The sequence below is a fragment of the Notothenia coriiceps genome, unplaced genomic scaffold (assembly GCF_000735185.1).
Source record: "Notothenia coriiceps isolate Sejong01 unplaced genomic scaffold, NC01 NC01_scaffold00012620, whole genome shotgun sequence".
Taxonomy (NCBI): Eukaryota; Metazoa; Chordata; class Actinopteri; order Perciformes; family Nototheniidae; genus Notothenia; species Notothenia coriiceps.
In genome coordinates, this window is record NW_011345321.1 from 463,431 (window position 1) to 488,580 (window position 25,150).

Sequence of the window (25,150 nt, forward strand, 5' to 3'; positions counted from 1 at the left end):
CTTTCAAGGTACACAGACATTCAGCGTCACATTGAATTACAGGCATGATGAATTATTTCCCTTGCAACATTTATGAACACTTTTGAAAGTTGAAAATAAAGTTATGTCTCCAGGGTGTCATATAACCCAGCAATTAGATTTTTTCTCAGCTTTTTCTCTCTGACGTAAGGAATCAAAACTAACTTTGACAACACTGTCAGACAGTATGGCAGCAAATCAAGTATTGTAATTGTGTAAATTCATCCAGACTGTGTACAGTATTGTTTAAGGCAGCAGTTTTAAAATCTTAAAGTATGTGATAGGGTGAAAGTGAAGTGATAAATATTCATTACGTTTCCTGAATAGTATATTTATCCTCCCATCACTTTCTGTTAGATATACCATTAAAATGCATCTCACAGGATTTCCGCTATACTGTTCAAATCCCGGGCTTGAATATCAAAACAAATGCAAAACAATGGCCGGTTTTGAATAACAATAGAACTCCACTTTATCTCAAGTATCTACTCTCAGGAAATAGCATAATAACAATATCACAGTGCTGTCACCGTAAGATATAAGAAAGGTATATGCGCGGCTCAGGCTGAGGCTTTGTGGACATATTTATTGGACATAACATATTTTCTTTTCCCTCTCTTGGTGGATATTGATTGGATGAAAACAGGCCAGACCAATAATGCACTCAGCTAGTTACCTGCTCTAAGCAACACTGCCAGTCACCTCTGAGGTGAGTGTTTCCAGACAAGGACAACATGAGACCTGACAAGTGGGGGGCAACTGCTACTGAAAACATTATCACAGAGGTCACTTACTTGGTATGCTTTGGGCTAGCCAATATTATTTCTACTCTACGCATTTTTTTATGTGCTAACAGTACTTTAGAGTCCAGGTGGCAGGCCTTGGTTGAGAGAATCTGCTGTTTATGTGTGGACCTGAGCGAATGAGTTTATGACGTGTTATACACCAGATTAAATAGCCGTGTCCGGGGACATGCACCCACAGGGCATCGGCACCCTGATACTCGACACTGTGGCAGTCATTCTGTTGGCCTCATGACCGCATAGTGCACCCAGACTTGGGGAGGAGAGTGTATTAGTTTTTTAGGATTGACTCAGTCAACAATATAAACTTGATCAAGAATGTGATGAAGAGGCAGAGTTATTCTGACTGTGGCCTTCCTCCCTGTGAGAAAGTATTCGGCCTGTCCTCAAAGTGGTCACTGGTCAGGGAGAGACTCATGGCATCGTCAAGGTTTTGGTATGAGCACAACCGACTCCCTGACCTCTGTAATTGAGATGCAGGAAGAATACTGCATTCGTATCAAATGAAAAAACTATTTTAATGCAGACAGGAGGAGCAGCTGCCAGGGAAAATAAGTTGATAGAGGAGTTGTCTGCCCCTTGTGGTTCAGTGGTGAGACCTGCTGCCGAGTCTAAGATTAGATTGAACATGCACTAATTTAGCTCAGACTTGCAGCAGATGAATATGCTCCATGCCGAGAAATTACGACATCCCTAGATAGTTCCTTAAAAAATGTCAAATTGTTAATTTAACAAGAGAGAGGTGTTACAGTATAACAAGGGGGAGAAGGCGTGCCTATGAACGAGAGAAAGGGAGGTTTACCAGCTGGCACACAGCCAGCTGTAGGTCAGCTTTGACATCGCTCTAAGCACGATGTGTTATGATGAGACTAAAAGTTAAAGAGATAGTTGTATTTTTACAGAATGGCAGATAGCACGCCCGGGCATCATCCCACAGCCAGATAAGAGCTTCGACCGCTGACATTGTGCTGTTGCCAGGAGTGTGATTGCGGCTTCAAAGCCTGTGACACGTCAGCTTTTGATCTGAGAATAGGCAAGGGCATCCAAATACCACTGGTCAATGAACAGTGCGCTCACATGACCGTGCTGGGCTGAAAGGTGGCACACAGAAGCCGACCCTGTTAACGATAATCCGTGTTTGTGTGCGTAAAAACAAGACTGATAATAAATACTGGGAGAAATGCTTGGAGTATCTGTACACACAGACGTTAAGCCGCTAATGCCTTTATCTCATTGCCTCACACTGTTTTTTTAGTACATAATTGTTCTCTGTCAACAATTCCTTGTGTTTGCTTATTTTAGATAGCCAATTCCTTTTGTACCGTGGGTTAACATTGGACTGTATATCTGTTATATTTGACCAGGTTTTATTTGTAAAGAGAAGAATCAGAGGTGAGGCGTGTTTGTATCACGGCACGCAATATGTGTGAGCTGTAACTCATTATGGGCCTCTTTTCAATGCTGTTTACTTCTGGATTAATCTTCTGTTTAATCTGTTTAGTAAACTTCCTGTTTTCCTGTTCCTACGGATACAAAGCAGGAACAGAGAGAGAAGAAAATAATAGATTATTGATTTGATTACCCGTATGATTGAAAAAAACATTTCTTTAAATTATAATTGGCAGACAAAAGAATAGTGCTTACAATCTTGCTGTACAGCTCATTCACATTGTGGTACTATACAATAAAAACAACGGGAGAGAACAGAGGTGTTACAGGGAAAAAGAGGCCGAGCATACACTCTTATATCACATCTGAAAGAAAGACGTGGGGCTTTTTTTCACTGAGCTTTTTGGAATAGGAGTCTGGTCTAAGATTACAGGTCAGCTAGCCATGACACTTTCACTTTCACTTTGGACCGGTGGAGCAGATAGAGAGACAGAAGCAAGAAGAGAGCAGAGTATTGAGGTGGGGGCGAGAGAGAGAGAAACAGCATGAAGTAATATATGGTTCCTGACAGGAAGCATGGAGACAGAGGGCGAAGGAGAAGAAATATGTCACTGGAGGAAGAGTAGCCAAAACTACACCTTGCTGCAGTTTTTTCTTTTTACCCCAAAGTTTATCATGAATCCCTCCTTGTTTTAGCTTAGTACTTTTAAAGGATTAGTCGTGTGAGATTTTGTGTTTTTGGCATCCTTACCAAGTCCAAGGAAAAGACAAAGACCAACAATACATTTTCATTAGATTTTCTCCAAAAGCCAAAGCCTGATATAAATCACAGCATTATTGTTCTGTGCACGGCTGATTCCTTTTTAATCGATTCATTCCTCATGCTGCTGTAATACTTACCTGGGCACCAAATGTGCATTTATCCCTAACTAACAATACTTAAATAAATAAACCACTTTATATTTCTGTAATTAACAACTATCTGCTATAAAACTGCAAGTCTTTTTCAACACTTAAATTGATTTAAGTCTTGGGTTTGAGACTAAGTCACATATATGGGGTCAGAGAAGTCAGAAAGTGTTGAAAGATGTGTTTATTAAATGTAATATATAGAAAACTGCCAGTACACAGTCAAATCTGGAGTGTTAATGTAACTTAAATTAACACTTAAGGGAGGGATTAACACTCTTTAAGTGTTAGATTAACACTTAAATTAAAGAGTCAATTTTAACACTGAGCCAGTGAACATATGGTCCTTATCACAGTGTTACATTAACACTCCAGATGTTACTGTGTATGTATTACAGTTTGTTTAACAAGAAATCTTTTGGCGTGCATTTTCACAAAGTTGTATGGAACAGTAAATATCATGCCTTTAAGAAATAGAGAATGTGGATGATCTGATGGATTAAACAGATAGAGGGCAAGGCCATGTGAAGCCCTGCAGGACAAGCCTTCCTCCTAAAGACCTTGTGAAAGTGCAAGAGATATGAATTTGTTATTTTCTTCGTTTTACTGTGCATCAGTTTGAAATAGAAACACATCAAGCTTTGCCTGAACGAAAATGTGCTTATACTATTAACAGTATAATTAAAATATTTCATCTGGTTTTGTAAAAGAAAAAACAACAGTAGGGGAGTATTGTTGGGTTGATGTAAAATCAACAATTTAATTATACCCACTGTGAAAAAATCACATAGAACAAATCTATTTCTTTCTGTATTATTAACAGTAATTCCCCCTGTTTAGCGTTCATTAGCAGTATTTAAAACAGGGGTAGTTTACTAATACCAATACTGTACATTTAAAATGTCCTTCTAATTCTTTAATGTGTGTGTATGTATTAATGTTAAATACTGGTTATTAGATTAATTTAAATCCTTATCAAAATCTCATGTACATATGCTACAAAATGTTTTTTTGTGGAGATGAAAGAAAACCAAATCCTTCGTGTCATGTTTAAAACATTATTCTGCTGTGCATGCAGTGAACACATCTGTACAGTTAAATCGTCCCAGCACTTAAAGGTAGGGTAAGAATAGGCGCTTTCACACTGCAGTACTTTTCCCACAAAGGTTCATGAGAACTTAGTTAATCAGAACTCTTTAGTTCTGATGAACTAAGTACAGATCGCGTTCACAACGGAATAAATGCCTGGGGGTGGATTAGGAAAATTAAGCCGCTGACGTCACTTCTTCTTCTTCTGCTTTGGGTTTACTGGCAGGCCGCAAACAACTTCACGCGTATACTGCCACCCGAAGTCCCCGGCCGGAAGTCCCCGGAGTTGGGGACTGGCTTCAGTAGAAGCTGCTGGGAAAGCCTTCCGAGTAAATCGCCAGAACGCCGACACCTCCTCATCTCCACCGCTCCCATGTTTTATTTTGTGTTGCCATAAGTTAGTCTCTCTGCGTTTCTGTGCCGGGCTAATGCTAATGCTAATAATGCTAAAACGAGGATAATAAAATGACGGCTTCACAAAACTTTTTGGGAGTTTTACGGGGCGTGGTTTGCAATCCGCCCAGCCAATCAGAAATAGGAACCTTTTTCTCCCACGAAAGTCCCTGGCAGGGACGGAAAAGGGGGTAAAAAGGTGAACTCATTTTAGTTCCGGCTCTTTTTGGTGTGAACGCGACATTTCAGAGCTATATCGGAACTAAAGTGGGAAAAGTACTGCGGCGTGAACGCGGCNTTAGGATAATAAAATGACAGCTTCACAAAACTTTTTTTGAGTTTTACGGGGCGTGGGTTGCATTCCGCCCGGCCAATCAGAAATATAGCTCTTTTCTCACAAGAGAGCCGCATGAGAGTCCCTGCTCTCTAGCAGGGAGGGAAAGGGGGTAAAAAGGTTCTCATTAACTAATTTTAGTTCCGGCTCTTTTTGGTGCGAACGCGACATTTCTGAACTATATCGGAACTAAAGTGGGAAAAGTACTGCGGCGTGAACGTGGCAATTCTATTGTAATATGGCTGTCAGTGTCAAGGGGAAAACAACGACAAACAAGGGTGACTATTTTAACATTAAAGGTAGGATAGGTCAGAATGGAGAAACCAGCTCGAGTGCGCTAGAATTTGAAAGTACACAACCGAAAAACATCTGCCACTGCCTTCAGACTTCCTTACAGAGCCCCTCCTCCAACACACACGAACGTGCACATGACCAATGAGGGCACGAGATAAGTTTGTGCACAGATGGAAGGCTGATAGGCAGGTAGGCCATCCAGTTACTTTAGCCGGGCCGGCTCAGATGATTGGTCGTGCTTTTTACAGCGCCACGGCTTCCACAGATGAAATTTTTGTATGTATTAATTGTCAAAGGACTTAATTTATTCATTGCTATCGAGATGTTAAGAGCATTCCATGGAATATAACAAAAAGTGTTTCTCAAGTGAATTACCTACCCCACCTTTAAGATTCAAATGTTGACAGTGTATCTACTCATGAGGTCTTTTGAAGCAAATGGAAATTGTATAATATAAAACAATCATGGTTTGCCGTGAGGAAATGTTTCTATCAACTGCCTTGTCAGCCCTTGTTAGCGAACCATATCGATCAAACACTAATAACACATTACATGTCCTCATGGATTGAAATAACTATCACACTTCATGATTAAAGCCATCTGTTAGGATGTCATGGAAAAATAAATGCACTGTAATTTCCTCATATGAGGCGACCGGGAGGTGTTTGGCTTTCTACGATCTTCATTGTGATTTTTACTGACAATATTAACACTGTCAGTAATACAGTAGGCAGAGTGATACTAATAAGCTCTCTGCTTCCTCACATACCATCACCATACGGGGATGATTATGTGGACATGTTTGATGTTTATACCTGTTGTGTACTTCAGTCTTTCATTAGTCCTCTTAATCTCTTCTGTTTCGATTGCAAGTATGTGGTCTTCATGCTAGACCACTCAACTTCCTGTGAATGTAAAGTTTGAAGAAAACATCACAAGTAGACATAATTGGTTTAAATCATGAATACATTTCTCACTTCTATTTCATCTATGTATTTGCTTTCTGGAAGCGTTCATGTGTCTCCCTATTTCTCAAAGACATAGTGCCATCTAGTGTGCATTGGAGCATGTTGCATGCCGAGGATGCTTGTTGCAGTCATATTATTTATTCATGGCAATGCGCAATAAAGAGAGGCAGACTTTTCCCAAAGGCATTTAATCTTGTGAAAAGGTCTTTCCTCTTTCTGTCCTTAAAGCATCTGACATGTGGGTATTTTATGTTCATCAGGTACTTTTTTTTGTTGCAGTTTTCCTTATTCTAGGGAATTGTGTGAAACTACTCAAGTGATGTGAAATAGGAAGAATCCAACTTTCAGTCACTGTCTATAATGGCTATAAACAGCTTGTATTTCCAATACTTCACAATCTATATATCAGGGTTTCCGTTAGCCGGTAATTACCGGTTTTTAGCTGGTAAAATTGAATAAAAACCGATAAATTCAAAACCTGCCGGTCAAAATGTCCGATGCTCCGATCGATTGGCCGCCGATCATTATCGGCCGATATTCACTCTTAATAGTTTGATCTGTGCTCTCTATAAAGGCCGATCAGGAGAGCTGGATCTGATCGATATGGACATAAACGCGAGTGAAGTGTAACCGGACGCGAGACAGAGATCGGATCAGCTGCTGCATTATCACCTGAAGCCCCGCCCACTGTTTAGCGCGCTGCATGAGAAACTGACGGGCTGTCAGGAGAGAGAGGGAGGGAGAGGGGAAAAGAGAGGATCCGTTTCTCCCGTATTATTATTCAAAGTTAATGTAAACTTTGGAATAATGTACTTCATCTACTACAAGTAGTTTCTTTGAATGTAATAATTATGTTGTTTGTTGTTTGTGGAATCATTTATTGAAAAATGAATCTGAATTTTTCAATCTGTTACGATTATAAACTAAAGAAGCAATATAAAAATGAGCCCCATTAACTGAGTTTTAAACATCAGCATATCCGGTCATAGTCCGGTAATTACCTGCTAACGGAAACTCTGCTACACAATTCTTATTATTGAAACATGACCGGTAAGTTTCAAATGTTTTCGCTAAAATAAATTCTGTTCGGACATTTGACCGGCGAGAAAAAATCCTAGCGGAAACCCTGATATATATATGTGTGTGTAATAATCACAAGCCATTATTAGTCATCTCAGCCCATTAAAGAATATAATAAGTAATCTATTTACAGCAACAATAAATACGGTAGTGCCATGTTTACGAGAGGTGCTAATTAAATATGTGCATACACTAAAGATGAGTTCCTTATTCCCAGTTCAACTCACACTTGTTACAGGTTTTGCCAACGAAAAAAACTGTGAATCTCTCACTTGTTAAACTTAACTTAATGTGTGAGGTTTAGTCAAACATTGCCAGTCAATCTCTTGCATTGAGTGTAGCTTTGACCCTCGGGGCAGTATCAGAGCCGCTGAAGTGCTTTGGCATCAGTGTGACAGGATTAACACATCAAAAGCCGAGTCGGGGCCTACAGCAGCGTCACACAGTCAGTACAGCACCTTTCATGTTCTGCTCAGGTTCACCACAATTTCACGTAAGCCAACAGCAAGTCAGACGGAAAAAGATAATGGCGCCAACCTGCTGCTATCAGGCTTTCCCTCAACTTCAGTGAAATATGTCAAATTCTGTGTTTGATGAAAGATTGGAGTTCAACAGGCTCAAGTCAGGAAATGATATCTGAATATGTCACATGGCTGGGATGCAAAGAAGAATTTAAGTCTGACATTCAAGCTGAAATGATTGCTGCGAGCCTGCATGGTCTTACTTTCTCATGATGCAAACATTCGATAGATGACGTGGAGAGAAAATTAAACCGAAATCATTTTTGGGGAGTCAAAGAGTTAAGATGTCTTCGGGTTGAATCCCAAGATGTATAATCCCTTTGATAAGATGTGGTAATAAGTGACGGTGGGGCAGGTTTATAATGAGTTTTCAAATCAGATGTATCATGAGTAGCCTAACAGAGAGATTTTAAAAGACTAAAGCTCAGTTAGAACGTTCTTGACACAAATGCTTGTTACCTACTGTTTGTCATTAGAAACTTCAAGGAGATATTTCAGTATTTTTCTAGCTTTTACAAGGATGTTTGGTAATTAGTAATGATGATGAAATGCTTTGCGGGCAACAGCATAATTAAAGGAATTGGGTATGTGAACGGTTGTCATCAGAAGTCAAGGAAACGCGTTGTTCACACTGATATATTTTTTATTATTTCACACTTGGGATGAATAATATCTTAAATAACAAAATGTCCAATGTGCTGCCAATTAATATGTAGCCTACCGTCTTATATTTGCAGCATTATTTACTGTGTGTCGTGTTTGTATGAATATGATATGTGCATCACTTTCAGCTATAACTCAAAGGCTGAAACTGCTATATTGAAACCCAGACTGGATTTGATTTAACAGGGTTTTTCTCCCCACTTACAGTATGTAATGACCCCTATCTTTGCTTAGGTGGTTGACATAAAAGAGAAACTGAAGCTGTCAAAGAAATTTTGGTCCAACCTGCCCGAGGCGATGTGTTCGGAGGACAGAGTGACCGCTGGAAATGCCAGCGATGAGGACTGCTGGAATGGACATACCAAGGGCAGGTGAGTGCACCAGGCCCGGGGCTAATGCAGGCTTAAACAAAAGGTTACTTCAAATCCAAAGTCTGTTCAATTCAGTCTAATTCGGACTAATCCTAGAAATAATAGCCAGATTTGAACCTTATTTAAAAGCTGTGCAAGAGTTTGGCATAGTTTGACTGTTATTCATCAACCAATACAATAAGAAGTGACCTCTTTGGTTTGTATTCACCCTTTACTTTATATTCAAATGTACTTTTTAAAAGGCTTTCTAAATTTCTGTCAGTGTTATTTTTTGGAATTGTATGTGTTTTTATTCTTTAAAATGTGCATGGTGCGTCCGTCCCTGTTCATCTGATTTCATTTTTTGAGGAAAAAAGGTGCACGAGCAAAATAAATTCCCACCGCCATGGCTGAGGTCGCAGATAATTGTTTTTTGCCCCCTATATCCATACCATCAGCTGTATGATCAAAATATGTTCTGCTTTAATGATAACATTATTTGAATTACTCTAAACCTGGTGATTTAATCCTGTAGATTAGTTGTTGGAATTGGCTTGTATTGTCTGTGAAAAAATAGATATATGACAAAATAAATGATGCCCAGTGTTCATCAAATGTTGCATAACTCACTGAGATGTCAGAGGTTTGTTTTAGCCAGGGTGACCCGGGCTTATGGAGGGAAATGCTGTGGTGCGGCAGAATTTGTGAAAGGCCCTCACATGATGGCCTGCTGCTTATTCATCAGACAGGAGCGCAGGCAGCTGACGTGCTTACTCTGAAGAAATATATTACAAGTGTGTCAGAACATGACCCTCACAAGAAACATTACATGATTAGGATATATTTCACCATCACTGTTCTAACCTCTGAGAGCTGTTCTCAAATCTGTGAGAATTAGACCTCCAGTTTGAAATAATATTTATGTATCAGTACCCTTAGCCTTTCTCTAGTTCTTATTGACTTCAGACTTCTGATCAAGATAATTATTGGCACGTGAGAGAGCTCAGACTCTATAATCCGTTTGTCTAGTGGTCAGTGTACTCAAGTATAATCCATTCTTCAAAATTAGAAAACTAGTTTTGTTGTTTTGCTTCAAACAGAAAACACGAAAGTTTATTTTTTGCATAGTTAATTCACATTAAAAAAGTAAAATAGTACAAATGAAGAGATTGAACTGAAATTAAAATAATACTATCAAAATAAAAGTGTGTTTGACAGGAGAACAAGGCATTTAAATTGGTTGCCAGTAGCTTCATATCAAGCTAAAGTTAAATGTATAGAGATATTATATTTATGTGAGTGGAATTCATTCATATGTGTTTCTATTATATGTATCCCTATTTCATATTCCCTACCCAAGTTAAGAGCATTTATAAAAAATCCCCAGCAGAGGTCGCCATTTCCAACCATGAAGTTATAATATTAACATGGTTTCAAATATTATCTGACCGCACTTCATTCCCATATGAAGTGTATTAAAGTTCCTATTTCAGTTGTAAATGTCCTCTCAAGAGTGTAGTATAAGCATGACTTGACCATGACCGGATGTTCCCTCTCTTGTTTTAAATGTTTCCACATCCAGCTGCAAGTTTAGACCAATAACCACATTACATGTTTTCTCCAATAACCTACTATATTTGACATTTTTCTGTTTGTGTTTTTGAAATTCTCTGCATTTCTTATTACATGATACTATACAACAACTTTTTGGGGGACATACTATGGCTTTTCTATGTATTTAATATGGTTTAGTTTACCATGACATTTTTTGTAACAATTAGATTCACTTGACATAAAAAGTTCATAATATTATATCTACAACAAATACTGCTATACATACTTCACCACATACTTCGCCATACTTCGCCAAATATTCATAGATTTTTGTATCTTTTTTACATGACATGCCTTATTCAATACACAAGGGGAAATGAAAGTTACACCAAACCAAAGCACTAACCGTTTTTTTCGAATGTGTTTTTCAATGTTTTTGAACATTTAAAGAAATTGTCAACAAGCAAGTCTTGTGTTTTTCACTGGAAATAAAATTATAGACCAATTCAGTTATTTTCTCTTTGACACTCACTGGATTCCTTTTCCTTTTAACAAGCCACATTATGTTTATTTTATTTGTTGCATTTTTTCCCTTAAAAGGTACTTTCCTGAAGTCCAAAAGGATGGACTCACCAACCAGGTGAATAACCCCGAGGTGGCTGTGGACATCACCCGCCCTGACACCCTAATCCGCCAGCAGATCATGGCTCTCAGGGTGATGACCAACAAGTTGAAAAATGCCTACAACGGCAATGATATCTACTTTCAAGACTCAAGTAAGCAATTTGTCCCTTTCCCATTCACACACCTGACAACATGCTACTTTTTGTATTAAGGCAGGAAATGTGTTTGTTGGACCTGACTGGTCAAGTGCATACTGCAACTTGTCACTCATTTTGATTAGCTGTTAACTTTGAAATGGTACCTAACCTTGAGGTGGAAGTAATCGACAGAAGTAAAGCCACAAGAGGCACAGAGGGAGTAAATAACAGGCAGTGTGTCGAAAAACACTCGAAAAAAGAAGCTGTGACAGAATTCCTCGCAGCAACACAACTCTGCTTTCATTTGCTTTTCTGGAACTGTAAATAGTAACCTTTTAAATACTATGTGCACGCCTTTTCATTACATTACATTACATCTCATTTGTTAGACTAACGAATGTTAATTGTTAGAGCCTCACTGTGACTGTGAAGAAGTTCCTTTAACTCTCTATGGGGGATCTTTGTTTGCACAATCTTTTGAAACTGGACCTAAAAACAAGATAGTTAGAGCATCCACTCTTATGCGTCAGAGGCTTCAATCTTTGGCGTAATCACATCATCAGTTCAGCTCAGATGAATTGTTGACTATTGTTTACATTTCCAGTGGTGTACTCAGTCTGCTTGTGTTTTGTTCTGGTGTTGCAGGTGATGAAGGCAGCGGCTCAGGCAGTGGCAGCGGCTGCACAGAAGCCTGCCCCACAGAGGCGGGCGGTGCTGCCTCAGAGGCCCCGGTGGTGGAAGCTGATCGGCGCGGGCCTGTGGACGACTCAGCCCCGCTCCGAGCTCCCTCTGTAGCGCTGCCAACCATTCTGGCCCTCTCAGCCCTGGCACTCCACCCGCTATGGAGATAATGCTGGAGGAACCGGCTAAACATGGACAGCAGGGTTTTCTTTTCTTTTTGCAGTTTTTGTATTCGGGCAGATTGGAGCTACAGTCATGCTGCCAGCCTGGAGGCTAGAAGAGTCTGCTCTGAAAAAGAGAGCAGCCATGCATCGTGATTTCCCACTTTCCCAAAGATCGTGCAGTGCCATCCTTAGACTTGACATTTTATGGCATCACCTCTCCATCTAACACTGATGCCGACCCAACAAACTCTGCTTCAGAGATTTCTTGCACATATGGCAGGTATTAATGTAGTTCTCCATGTGGAAAAATATAACACGCACTTTGATTGTTTTGATTTTCTTTTTTATGCAAAAAATTGTTTGTGTGTTGAAAAATGTTGAGAATGTGGTCACAAAAGGTAACATTATTTTAAAACCAAAACAGTGGATAATGACAGAAAATGAAGGAACATTTCTGCCTCAAATTTTTAATTGAATCCTTGTTCCATCGCCATTAAATCATGTGCCAATTATTGATTTTGGATGTTTTCATCATCATATATCCATGTTTGTTTTTAGAACAATCGTGTTGCTTAATCTTACTGAATCGTGTTGCTTAATCTTGTGTTTCACAGTCATTTCAACCATGGTGTTTGTTAGCTTAAGCGTATCATTGGTTTGTCATGGATCTGCTCTCTTCAACAGCCGCCTTGTGCTAAACTCACATTTTGTTAAAAGGGATAAGATTGACATTTTTGTATACTAATTTCCCTTGCAAAAAATTACAATCTTTATAATGCTGGTTTGTGTGCTTGTTTCAGGAGTTAACAGCCTGGACCGAATGCTAACAGTTACTTACAGACAGAGAAGGTCCCACCAGTGTAGAGTAATACCATCAAAGTGATGCTGGAAAACACATTTGAATCCACTCCAATATATAATGATTGATTCATAATGTCATGGTTTTCTTTTGAATTATATTATTTGAATTTTGTCTCCATAAAGGTAGTAAGCCAGTGTCAGCATTCAACAATTATTCACAACATCATTGACCGGTAAGCATACCTCTCAATATGAGGTACATAAATTATCCATTTCATGTCTTTAGATATGTAAACTATTCTAAACATACCATGCTGACATTATAAATGCCTTATAGGCACAATAATGGAAAATCATGACCTGGACATTGCCTTATAAAGGGCACACCCACTCAATACAGAATCACTGTCACAGGTGGAAATCTTGCACTGCTTGAATCTTGAAATTAACTTAAATTAACTTTTGGTTGCATTTTCTTCGCCATCCTCAGAATACTCTACAAATATTTTCACAAATATTACACATTTTTAAACTTCAAGAAATGTTTAATATTAATATACAGTGACAAAAAGAAGACTGAAACTGTTGCATATGTGATAATAGCCAAAGCGTATCCTGTAATTGATTTCACAGTTTGGATTAAAATATGCATTGTGTTTTAGCTCTACAAAACTGACATACTGTAAAACAGTAGTAAAAACAAGTGTTGCTATTTCTGCATATATATTAGCACAGTTCTTTAAAAGGTCAGACAATTATTAAGAAGTAGCAAACAGCACACAGTGGTTACTGGAAATGCAAAGAAAGGGCCCCTAAATGTATCTGTAAAGCTTGACTGGTTGTGTCTGCAGCACAGACAGGCTGGATGCCGACCACAGTCACCTGTGAAATGAGAATCTGTGCAGACCGGACAGGCCTGAACGCTCCGGTGCAGCTCCTCAGCAGAGCGAACTTACGGAGAATGTGAGAGGCCTGGCAGTGCTGAGGGGGAGGACAAAACCAGCCTGTTTGTTCTCTGAGAGCCAGCTCCATAACCACCAGGCCAGCTCAGCTTACATATCCCAGGAATTAACCAGTGTTCGCAGTATATCAGTGATTATTAGTCAAGCTTTTTCTTTATTGCAGTTTTATCCACATTGCAAGAACACAAATATATTTAATGTCATTTAAAAGGATTCTCTATTATGGTCTTACAGGATGCCCTTTTTATGTTTTGTATCATTGAACTTTTAATGGTAATATTTTTGAAATAAAACTTTAAAAATCAATGTCTGGTCAGAGAAATGATCTGACAAATAAAATTAGCAGGAAACACTTTAAGTCAACCTTTTTTTACAACCAATGCAATTCTGTATGAAGTTAAATACTAATGAAGGGACGTTTGATCGGAGTTTGAATCTTATTTCAAACTAAAAGGGGTGAATAACTAGTTCAGAAAATATGCCTTATTGTTTTCCAGTGCAATTCAAATGATTGCATTTGTGTTTTGTTACTGTTCTCAAGAATAAATATTTATTAAAAACATTCCAATATATTTGTATTTGTAGTGGCTGTTAAAAATACATTTTAAAATATAAATGTAAATTAGCTTTTGCTTTTAGAAGCTCACTATGCTACCAAAATAGTTAAAGCAAACATTCATTTTAATTGGTTTTGGGAATTTTCTTTATTTTTCAGATATAATCAATTGTTCTGATTTAAGAATTGATTTAATATTTCAAAGTCAAATGTAAGTTAATATTTAGGGTTAATATTGTCCTTTTGCATCAGAGTAAGGCATACAATACATTGGCTGCTCCATTTCTTTCAGGTATGTAAAAGCATTGAAGTGTTTTTCAGAACAACGGAGGCCTAGGCTTCCTCCTCTGTGTACTTTCTATTTGTGAAGTCTGCTTTTATCAGAGGTTCAAAGCCTCTGTTTCTTCGTTGACGCAGGTAGAGCACGAAGATAAGAAGAAGCGCCAGGAGACCGATGAAGACTCCCCCCAGAGTGGAGCCCAGCACAAACACAGCCGGCCCTCCTTCTTCATCTGAAAAGAATAAAGCATAGGTGGAAATTTTCAGAGAACTATTTGAAGCAGAAAAACAAAACAAATGTAAATGTCAGTCCTGGTGATAAGATGTTCAAAATTGTGATTTGATGAGGCTTATAATTGACAACAATGACTTAATGTTTCTCAGCTATTAACCTATACTTCAAAACTAACTTTAAAACCCTTTGTTTGCAACAGAAATTGGCAATTTGAAAACACTCAACTACCCAACAGAAACATTATGGTGTTAAAGAAGGATAATTAGTATTTTGCATCATGATTGTATGCATTCACCTGACTCAAGTTTCTGACCTATTTTGCCAGATATCTCATAAAGATTAAAAACCTATTTGTCACTTATGAGCATAAAACAATTCTGAGATTGAACTAAAGTATAGCCTTAAAGTCTTATCTGAGCTCAGGTGGAATTTAAAACATTTAAAGAATCTTGATCTGATTAAACAAAGAACAATTCAGTAAATAGTTTAATTGGCAGACTTTAGGGGTGTAAGCAGATTATGTTGGTTGGAGCCATGCTAGCTGTTTTCCAGTATTTGTGCTAGGCTAATCCAGCCTCATATTCAACACACAAATACAGTGGAGCTGATCTTCTCATCTAACTTTGTTAAGAGAGTGAATAAGAGTATTTCCCAAAACAGTAAAACTTGCTCACCATCAAGGGCAAGAGCATAAGAATATCCCAGCTCCTCAGATGCAATATAAATCTCCTCGTTGGTGATGGGAGGAAAGAAAGGAACCATGTTGAAGTCCCTGTTGTGACCAATGGGGGCCATCTCATCGGGGTAAGTGGCGTTGGATGGAACAAACCTTCTCATCCACTCGTCAAAAATGGCATCAGTGAAAGCGTGGAGCACCTACGAAATAAACAACAAAAGAAAGTTAAACCGTGGTGATTTCAAGGAAAGAAAAATCCAATGTGTACTTTCAGAGCAATCCATGAAATCAGATTCTCACCAGAAATATGGGGTCGTTTGCTGCAGAATGAGACAAAGCGCTCGTTCCATTCAGCATGGAGTGTACCAGGTTGTGAAGGTTATTGACCGAATCATCCAGTTCACCATCTGGTTTCTCGTACCCTTCCAGAGCATTTCTGTGGGTCAGAAAGCACAAAGTCTGATGGGTTTTGTAAAAACATAGCAGGTTAAAAATAATTGATAATACATTTTTGACTTTAGTACCTAAAACTGAAGGATGAGTTGGTGAAGTATGGAGGGCTGTCGAAGTCTCTGATTCCCAGACAGCTTCTGACGTCGGTCATGGTGGGCAAAGACGTGTTTGCCCTCTCCATTATCCCTCTCTGAATGAAACCCTCGCCGGTGCCATTACACAGAGTCGCGAGCTGATTGTACTCATCCAAACTGGAAATTAATAAAATGAAACATTAAAATGTGATTTCCAAACTAAAACATGCATTAATGTGCCTGATTGTTTCATCATTATCAAACCATTAATGATATAGTCTGTTTACTCTCCCATCATGCTTTTGGGCTTACTTGTCACACACCACGCCCCATCTGGAGAACCTGGACTGGTTGCTGATGAGAGACGGGTTTTCTGGGTTTCGGCCCCCCAGCAGAGAGTCGGTGCACACGTCGCACTCACTTTGACCTGTGGCAAAGTTCCAGTACGGGATTGCAAAGTTCTCATTGCCGGTTAATCTCTGCAGACAAATGTTTTGATATAAGTTTACATTATTAGTAAAAATGTTTATTAGGGTGATCAACATCAACACTTTTGACGGTCCTTTCACAAGCCCCAACAACTTCACTCAAACACTTAATATCCTCTACTTTTCTCTCGCATTTTTCAAATGTTGGACCAATTGTCTGATTCTTTAAAATCTTCAACATTGACAACAAATTATAACTAACTTGGACGGACAGTATGGGACATTCAGAAACACTTGTTTTTGATATGAATAATATATTTAAGGCCGGTAGCCTCCTCCTCAGAGTCACCTATGTGGAGCTGTGTATTCACCGAAGTGTTATTGAATGATAAAGTAAATAATTGTATTGTTACTTTAACAACTTGTAGAACTTTTTTTTTTATTAAGCTGTGGTCTGGAAACAATATCAGACTCTGATATGCCAAGAATAAGTATAAGATAATAAAATAAATTAACGATTAAAAATGTCATGCAAAAGTACACATATGTAGGAATGCAAAGCTGATCGCCCCAATGAGAATTATAGTTTACAGCGCCAAAAGACTATTCACACCCAGTCATGTCAGAACAACACAACTTGTTCTCCAAAGTGTACACATACCTGTAACTCTCGTTCCAAGCTGAGGAGGTGATATCTGTGCCATGTGATGAAAGCTGGTCCTTTGTGTGAGAAATCAATGGCTTTGAATGGACGACCTGGACCTGAAGGGAAACAAGGTGCGTCATGAGCTCTATGTGATCACAAGGTGACCTCATTATTTCACAAAGACATCATGCTGTTAAATATACTGTTATATGTAAAACAAACATTTGAATCCTTGTTAGAGCAAACAAATACTTTTGATGTATCACAAATAATTTCTATCATACAAATCCAACACTTCCCAAACTTTTCAGTGTGTTTTAAAAATATGGATTAGGTCCAGACATCCTAATAACTAATCATTTTGGAAATAGTAACAATAGTTTTAAAAGAAATGTGACCATGGTCTTTTACCAATAAGCGTGTCCCGGACAGAGTAGTAATGCTGCCAGACAAAGAAGTCGTAGATGGAGATGTTAGTAAACTGGGGCTCGGTTCCATTTGGTCCCAGGAGTCCCAACCAGTGCTGGGTGGCAATGATGTAGTCTGGTTGGGTGGTGTTCTTAGACAGCTCCAGGACATTGAGGAACTCCTGGAGCTCTTCGGGGGTCAGGGAGTGGATGTTCTTCCTCACAACAGTAGCTTTCCTTTGGTCACAGTTTGGTCCGGTCCAGCCAAATTTGCACTGACCACAGTCATAACCTGCAAAGGTACCTGCAACACACAGAGAAAACTAACATATTAAATCATGTTGATGCTGTTTTATGTTCAGAATGAGCCATTTCTGGAGTTAAATGTTTGAAAACATAGTGAATTACTCACCAGTGCATCTGCAAGTCTGATTGAAGAATTTGGTGGGCCACCTCTCTCTGTCATCAACATTTCTCAGTCTGTACGGACCTCCCCAGGGTTTGTTGTCCACTCTAATAGCCGCGCAGCTTCCTCTCCCCGACAGAGAGCCGCACACATTGGCAGGATCTGAGCCCAGAGCGGGGCAGCACAGCTTGGACACAATCCCCTCCACTGTGCAGCACACTCGTGGAAACTGAGCATCTGCAGGCTCAGGCCAGAGCAGCAAACAAAGCAGACCAAGACCCAGAGCGTTCATCATATTTCACCAGTTTCTTTCCTCCAGTCAGTTGTGAAAAATCAGTTTGTACTTCAACTTTCAGCGGTAATAAGGCCAATTAGTTCCTCCAGAAGAGTGTGGAATCTCAGTCTGCTACGGTCCCCCGTTGTGTATCTTCAAATTAGATTCAGTGATAGTTTTAAAATCTGTGTAAACACCACTTAAAGCCGAATCATGTAATGTTCCAGTGGGTTACATGCATATTAAGAAAGCCTGTGATTTCTGTTCTTGCTTAAATAGAGCTGAGGAGGATTAAGCCTTGGTCTTGTGATCATCACCTGACAGCAGAGCCGTGAGCTGTGGTCTGCACTAAGATCTGGATGAATACTAAGAAACTGCCTGAAGGGGCTATAACATAAAGTCACTATGTACCAAAAGACTTGAATGTTTGCAGTAGTTATATGTAAAATGGCAAAAAGTGTAAAAATAAGACATTGGCAAATTAGTTAGATTTTCCGCAAACTGTGGAGACATTATTTAAATACAACAAAGAAATTACACACTGATTAATTTGTTGAGCCATTCACAGCTATGTTAATACAATAACAGTTGGAAAAGTCCTCTTTGGGGCCAGAATAAATGGCCGGAACCCCTTCAGTAAATCAGTAATGTAAATTGTATGGCCGATTATCCTCTTAATCCCACCATCAACTCAGATTGTTCATGGTATTGGGTCTGATTATCTTTTTGATCCATTTGTCAAACGTTTCGCCCAAAGGTGTCAGCTGACACCCTGTGATGTGCATGTGAGGTGATTGAAAGAGAATACCATATCATTGCTAAAGTTGCTTTTTAATCACCTCACTTAAACACTATCCGTATCTTATATGCAGGGATGAAAAAGTACTGCACAGTTTTGATGCACTTTTATCGCCCTTCAACATTTTAATCAAACTAATACTTCTATTTTACTCCTTTTTACAGACTTGGGTTTTTCAGTTAAACAAGAAATAAGCTTCTATAACACAATACCTATAAGATTAAACAACTGGTTCTGATGATTTGGCTTGTGTCCCTTTAAGACATAAGGCATTTCCCCTCTAAACTTCTCAGATGTTTTTAATTTACATTCAAGTCTAAGGAGGTAATCAAATCTAGTTGGATTTGTTCTCTATCCTATACCCCATTAACTTTCTTACAACTCCCCAGGTGTTTCTGGTGATATATAAAGTCTTAGACCCACTGATGCATCAGTCTGAACAATCTTATAACGTCACATTATATATCAGTAATTGGAAGATTTGACAGTAGAACAAGTGTTTATACTTTTGACATTTAAAGCATATATCGCTGAAACATTTGTTCCTTTTGGATTTGAATACCGGTAACGAAAGATTTAGTCTCAGGTAATAAATCAATCTAGTGTTTTTTTTAATTGTATGTCTAATCGGACTAAATAAACAATTAAAACACATATGAATGCAGTCTATTCATACTGAGATTATTTAAAAAATTGTTGCTCAGTGTGACATTAAATAACATTTAGCACGGACATCTATATTACAGTGCATGCCTAATGAAACCTAAACAACAGTGAGCAGACCAAAAGGCTGTCTTGCTTCTTCCTAGAACAGAAACACTAACACCTTCTGTGACAATAATTCCTAGAAAGAGTACTTCAGAGAATGACGTCAATGATGCTGAGAATTCATGAAAGGCTGCCATTTGAGCTAGTGTCGTGTCCACCGTCACCAGTACAGTTTGAAACTGAATTCAGGGAGGTGGACACGTCAAACACAACATTTGTATGGATTGTCTCTCTTGTATTATCACCAGTTTGTATTTAGTTGTTTCTTTGTGTATGTTTTTATTTTTGCTTTTATTCGTTTTACAAAATATGTTGTTCTCTTTTGAGTAATAAAGTAAATGTTAATTTAAGAAAGAGAAAGCAACCGTACAAATTGTATTTATAAAAAGCACAAAGGTGATTATTTAAATGTCCTTTTCTTGATCTCAGCCTTTACATGGAAATCCGTCACCACACACAGATTCAAACTCGAGCATCCACACTTGTGATTTACAAGAAACATCATCACTTGTTCTGAACTTTCGCGTGAGGTGATGATCATTGTGCATGCACATGATTGTTGTCGATGCCTCTAAGTGATACTTAGCATTTCACTTGTTTCTTTGAATCAGCCTTTATTCAGGAGCAGGATGTCTAATCATAAAGGAGGCTTTATAAAGGGAGAAACTCCTGATGCCTTTTGAATGATGCTAAGCAGTGTTCTGGCATGTGACCTCTGTACTTCAGCACACCAAAGAGAAAGCCAACGAGAGTTCTTCACACACTTTTACTTGGAACGGTTGTTATGGAACTATAAGGTGAGTTAGCTGCTCATCATAACTCACCTCTTCATTTTTACACTCATAATTCAATCAAATAAATGTATTGACTTTCAAGCATCGAATCATTCTGTCAACTCATATCCTGTAAGAACATTATTTCACTGCAATTGCATAGAAATCCAAGAGTTTAGCTTTTTCATAATAAAAATCCTGGTTCTATAAAACTATAAAGATATAAAATAACATTTTATTTTTTTATGATAATGATAAGGAGTCCAAGTCTGAAACACCCTAACAGTCGGCACATGGGGACAGACGTAAACACAGCCTGATGAAGAAACTCATGTGTGATCATGTGAGGTTCACTGCTCTCACAGGATTAGCAAGTGGAATTCCTGGAATGACGCATTTCAATGTTTCTATAGGAATGATTTCACATTTATGTCAGAAAAATATCCTTAACTGTGTAACTGAGAGGAACATGGAAGCTCAGGTCAGAGGTGTGTGTGACTAAAGAATTTAACAATGACTCGTTGTTCATCAACGTAATGGCCTGTCAAGGAAACGAACATAATATGTTGTGTGTGTAAAAAAGCCTAACCCAAATCATCTTAAAGAGAGGATAAAAGCAAAAGTTATCAAATTGACATTCATGCCTTCCTAAAAGGTAAGCAAACTAAATGAGGAGAACAAATAAAAGTAAAATCAGGAATGCCGACTCTCTGGACACTTTCAAAAATCAACTCAAACACCATCTGTTCACTCTAAAAGCTAAAATGCAGTACCCAGCAACCTGTTCTTTTTCAAACCTGTGTATCTGTGTGACTATTATTATTTTGTTTGTTTTGTTTACCATTGTAAAGCATCCTTGGGTCTCTTGAAATGCGCTATAAAAATTGAAATTATTATTGTTATTAAAACTAATTTATCTGATTCAAGATGCATTCGCTGATAGTATCTGTCATTCTTGTACAGAATTAGAACAGAAACATAATTGTAAGTAAACATAATTTGCTGACATTAATAGGTATATTCATAAACACTGGATTAGTAACTTTTTGTGATAAAGCATCTTAGAGGGTTTTTTTCATATTTCTTGTTTTTTATGTTTCCATTTTATTCAGTAGTTTTAGCCTTTACATGTTTTGGAAGGATATATAAACTCAATTCATTATATTTATTCAAAATATTCAGAATTCCAATAACACTGAAATACACCAGTCATCTCTTGCTTAAGTATCAATGTCATTTTAAATTATCTTAACAAAAGGATTTTTCTTTCAGACATGTTGGTTCTTTTCGGTCTCTTTTTTTATACCCAAAACTCACTTAAAAAATGTGTAAATGAACAGAATCCATTATCCCTCCTGAGACACAGGATGGTGCCAGAGAGCCATGAAGGGAAAGCCTTCTCAAATAGACGAATGGCAAGATGCTTGAGTGACTAATGTATTTAATGAAAGGAGTATGGGTTTCATTATAAAACATATTTTGTATTGAAATATCTGCTAATCAGTTTATAATAATATAAGAATAACTATTAACATCGTTTTATTATTAGCAAATAATGTTTTAAGGTGACATCAAAGATATTTTTATTACAAAAGAAACAAAGGAATCGTGAAAAGAAACGTTTTTTATGAGCGTTTCACTTATGAGGTATAAAACTCAATGCATCTATTCACTGTCTATTCATTTAGAGTTCCTCTTCTCAGGTCTAACATAAGGGTGATCATAATAGTGTGCTTCGAAGCAGGACAAATGAAACCATTCTGTTAATAGTCTTTCAAAGAGAGGTGATTATTCATTTGTTAAATGATATACCTGTTACCATGTGGATAAAGAAATGCTTCCATTTTCTTGACAGCTCTGTGGAAATTGCACTTAACACCAAACCCACTCTGCATACATTTTATAGGAATATCCCGTAGCGAAACAAGAGAAGGCCTTTTATATCTTTTAATTGAAGCCTCTTCAGTTACATTTTCAGAGAACTGAGCTCAGTGTCCTGGAAACTCTAAAAGCAACCAATTCATACGTTTTTGCTGGATTTTGTTTGCTATTATTTCATTAATGATGTGTGACGTGAGCGACCACTCGACAACCCCTGGTGGGCTTTTCGTTTACTTCTCCATATTCATTATCCTTTTTTTTTGTTCTTTTAATTGAGCACTAAATGTAATGTGTTTGTGAAAATGCAAATAAACTAAACTTTTATTAAAATGAAGGAGAAGGGAGTATGGGTCATGACTCATGTAGCCTATCTGCTGTTTTGGTCCAATCATTTCAAGGAAACATCACGTAAACAAAAATATAAAATTATAAAAGAATAGGCAGCAAAAAAAAGGTACATTTCAAAAATAAAACAAGTAGTTTATAGCTAGTTTAAAACATATCACAGGTCATGTGATTGCTTGTAAATTACATAAAGTGCAATATACATTTATGACAGATATTTAACTATCTTTACATTATCAACATACCTGTAATCAACCAATGTCTGTAATTATTCCAACATTGGGAATAAAATATGCGCATAAAAAAAAATCCAGGCATGGCATTTTTTTAATAACTCTTTATTGATTAAATATACTTTGTCTGATGAATCTCTTTCACAAAGTACATAATCCTCTGTTTATGTCACATTATAAAACGGTCTCTATGATTAATGTTACCATGATTAATTGTATTAATTTAGTTTACATTTCTAGTTTTGGCAACCACAAATGTCCGAAACGACATCTTCCTATTAACATTTTGACAGTACTTGTAGTAACTATGGAAGTATGGCTTCTTTACTTTCACTCTGAGTATTTTGTAGTGTGAGAGAATGAGAGATACTGTGCACACAGAGAGGGGGGTGCAGTGTCTGTAGACAATAGCAGGGGGCAGTGTTGCTGTTCCTGCTGGCCCTGGTTCACTGCAATGACTGGCCCAAACAGTTTGCATTTCCTTCAGGATGCTCCGAGAAATATGCCATGAAATAGTCTAGGATTGGACATCTTTGTACTTTAACTGTCACCATTTCAAATTTCAACCATGCCAGGCGGTGACTGACAGTATATACAGTCGGCTGGGTGGTATGCTGTCGTATGAAATGACTAGCTGCATAGAGTTTTAATCCTCTTTAAGACTCCTATCCATCTCTAAATTAATATCTAGGGGCCACATATCCCTCTGCACTAGTTTGTACTTGTAAAACCCCTCTCTTCTTCTCTTGCGAAGTGATCAAATTATTCACTGGAAAATACGATTAATATATGCTGCAAAACATGCTTGAGGTCAATTATTTGGAAGATGCAAGTGATAGACTCATTACAGTATAAAGCCAATTCAAGGACAAGCAGCATGAAGAACTGTGTTGTAGATTAATTGCCATTAAAGGTCAACATGCGTTCAAATTGACAAAGATGCTATCCATTTTTTATCAGAATGAAGTGCGCAGTATATGGGAAACCTATAATGCTCATTACATGCATTTAAATGAGTTTCTCCTAATTACTAATCAGTCTCTTGTACCATTAGAGATGGAAATTAGAAATACAAAACGACCCTTAGGCATCATTCACTGAGAATATATCAGAGTTTACTTTGTTGCTTGGCATTTTAAAACCTTCAACCTTCAAAACTTTCGCAAATATTAAAATAATCCGAAGGCGGGAGAATCACTTTTTATTACTTAAGCTGAAATGTGTATTAATGTGTTACAATAAATAACTATTGTGTGTTAATATAACAGAGTAGTGTGGTATATTTGTGTTCATAAACAACAACAAAACTAAACATCTGAGTCTGAAAAAGAAATACAAAAAAACTATACTGTTTATTTTGCTATGCCCCAATCAGAATATTGGCTAGGCCCTTCAGTGATTCTTTCTTCAGTGATTCCCGCCCACCTCTCTGGCAGCTTACCGATTTACATTTGAGCATAATGCAGGCATTAGAGGAGGCACAAGGCAGCCCTGATAAGTTACAAAGTGCTCCAGGGGTAAACCTCGTAAGAGAGGGTTTGGAGTTATTTACAGCGTTCAAATCCTTCAAAAATTCATGTCTGGAGGATGAGATTGGTTTTGCAGTTGATGCTTTGCACACAAAGCAAACACAATGCATATGGAGGGTGTTTAGCTGTAAATGACCAGATGACATTAATTCTAATTGACTGATCTCATCTCATGCTCAGGACCAGCGTGTATGATACTGCTCAGGACACAAGGGTCCTGTCAAAGCACAATGTTACACACAAAGCAACAAAACAGAAACACTAAGATTGGCTTAAGAAATGAGGAACACAGGGGGCTAAAAATGATTTCTAAATGCAATTTAATTTTCAATGAAGCAATACTTAAGTTGTATGGCATTTTCTATTCAAAGATATGTTTTGATTGTGCAATTCTCATAATAAGAGTGCTCAAAAATTGCAAAGCCATTACAAAGGAAGTTAAAGGCAATGGAATTCATTCTTATCACAAATGCTTTCTGTACAGTTGTTCCATTTGAAATGCATTTAATTGCAAATAGAAAAGAAGAGAGAGAAAACCAACAATGCGAGGGTCTGAAGCATTTTTCTCGTCTGCTTTGAGTGAGCGTATTCAAATCTAAGCGGGCAGACAATGAAGGAAAGGAATCGTGCTCTGAATAGCCTCTCTCTCTCTCC

The 25,150-nt window shown here is 37.9% G+C and overlaps 2 protein-coding genes across 4 annotated transcripts in view; one reads left to right on the top strand and one right to left on the bottom strand.

The window, feature by feature from the left end:
* Positions 1-13,164, top strand: part of gpc6b (glypican 6b) — a 79,898-nt gene extending 66,734 nt beyond the window's left edge. For 2 of the 3 annotated variants that reach the window (XM_010773539.1, XM_010773541.1), the window contains 3 exons: positions 8,696-8,832; positions 10,966-11,141; positions 11,772-13,164. In XM_010773539.1, the coding sequence (XP_010771841.1) occupies positions 8,696-8,832; positions 10,966-11,141; positions 11,772-11,977 (519 nt within the window). In that variant the 3' untranslated portion in view covers positions 11,978-13,164. The remainder of the gene's footprint in view (positions 1-8,695; positions 8,833-10,965; positions 11,142-11,771) is intronic. The other variant, XR_798568.1, reaches the window with a different exon arrangement.
* Positions 13,165-13,297: 133 nt separating this feature from the next.
* Positions 13,298-18,389, bottom strand: dct (dopachrome tautomerase). The gene is made up of 8 exons (XM_010773538.1): positions 17,901-18,389; positions 17,493-17,792; positions 17,097-17,197; positions 16,320-16,486; positions 16,005-16,184; positions 15,781-15,916; positions 15,479-15,680; positions 13,298-14,802 (listed from the first exon to the last, which is right to left on the bottom strand). Exons 1-8 carry the CDS (start codon positions 18,187-18,189, stop codon positions 14,624-14,626), a joined length of 1,554 nt encoding a protein of 517 aa, XP_010771840.1. The 5' UTR covers positions 18,190-18,389; the 3' UTR covers positions 13,298-14,623.
* Positions 18,390-25,150: the final 6,761 nt, after the last annotated feature.

What these genes read in the sequence shown, in the direction of transcription:
- dct (XM_010773538.1), bottom strand. Translation starts at nt 18,189, where the DNA reads ATGATGAACGCTCTGGGTCTTGGTCTGCTTTGTTTGCTGCTCTGGCCT. An exon ending in TGGGGCGTGGTGTGTGACAA is followed by an intron (nt 16,185 to 16,319) that starts GTAAGCCCAAAA and finishes ATTAATTTCCAG; the next exon opens with TTTGGATGAGTACAATCAGC. An exon ending in AACTCATCCTTCAGTTTTAG is followed by an intron (nt 15,917 to 16,004) that starts GTACTAAAGTCA and finishes TCTGACCCACAG; the next exon opens with AAATGCTCTGGAAGGGTACG.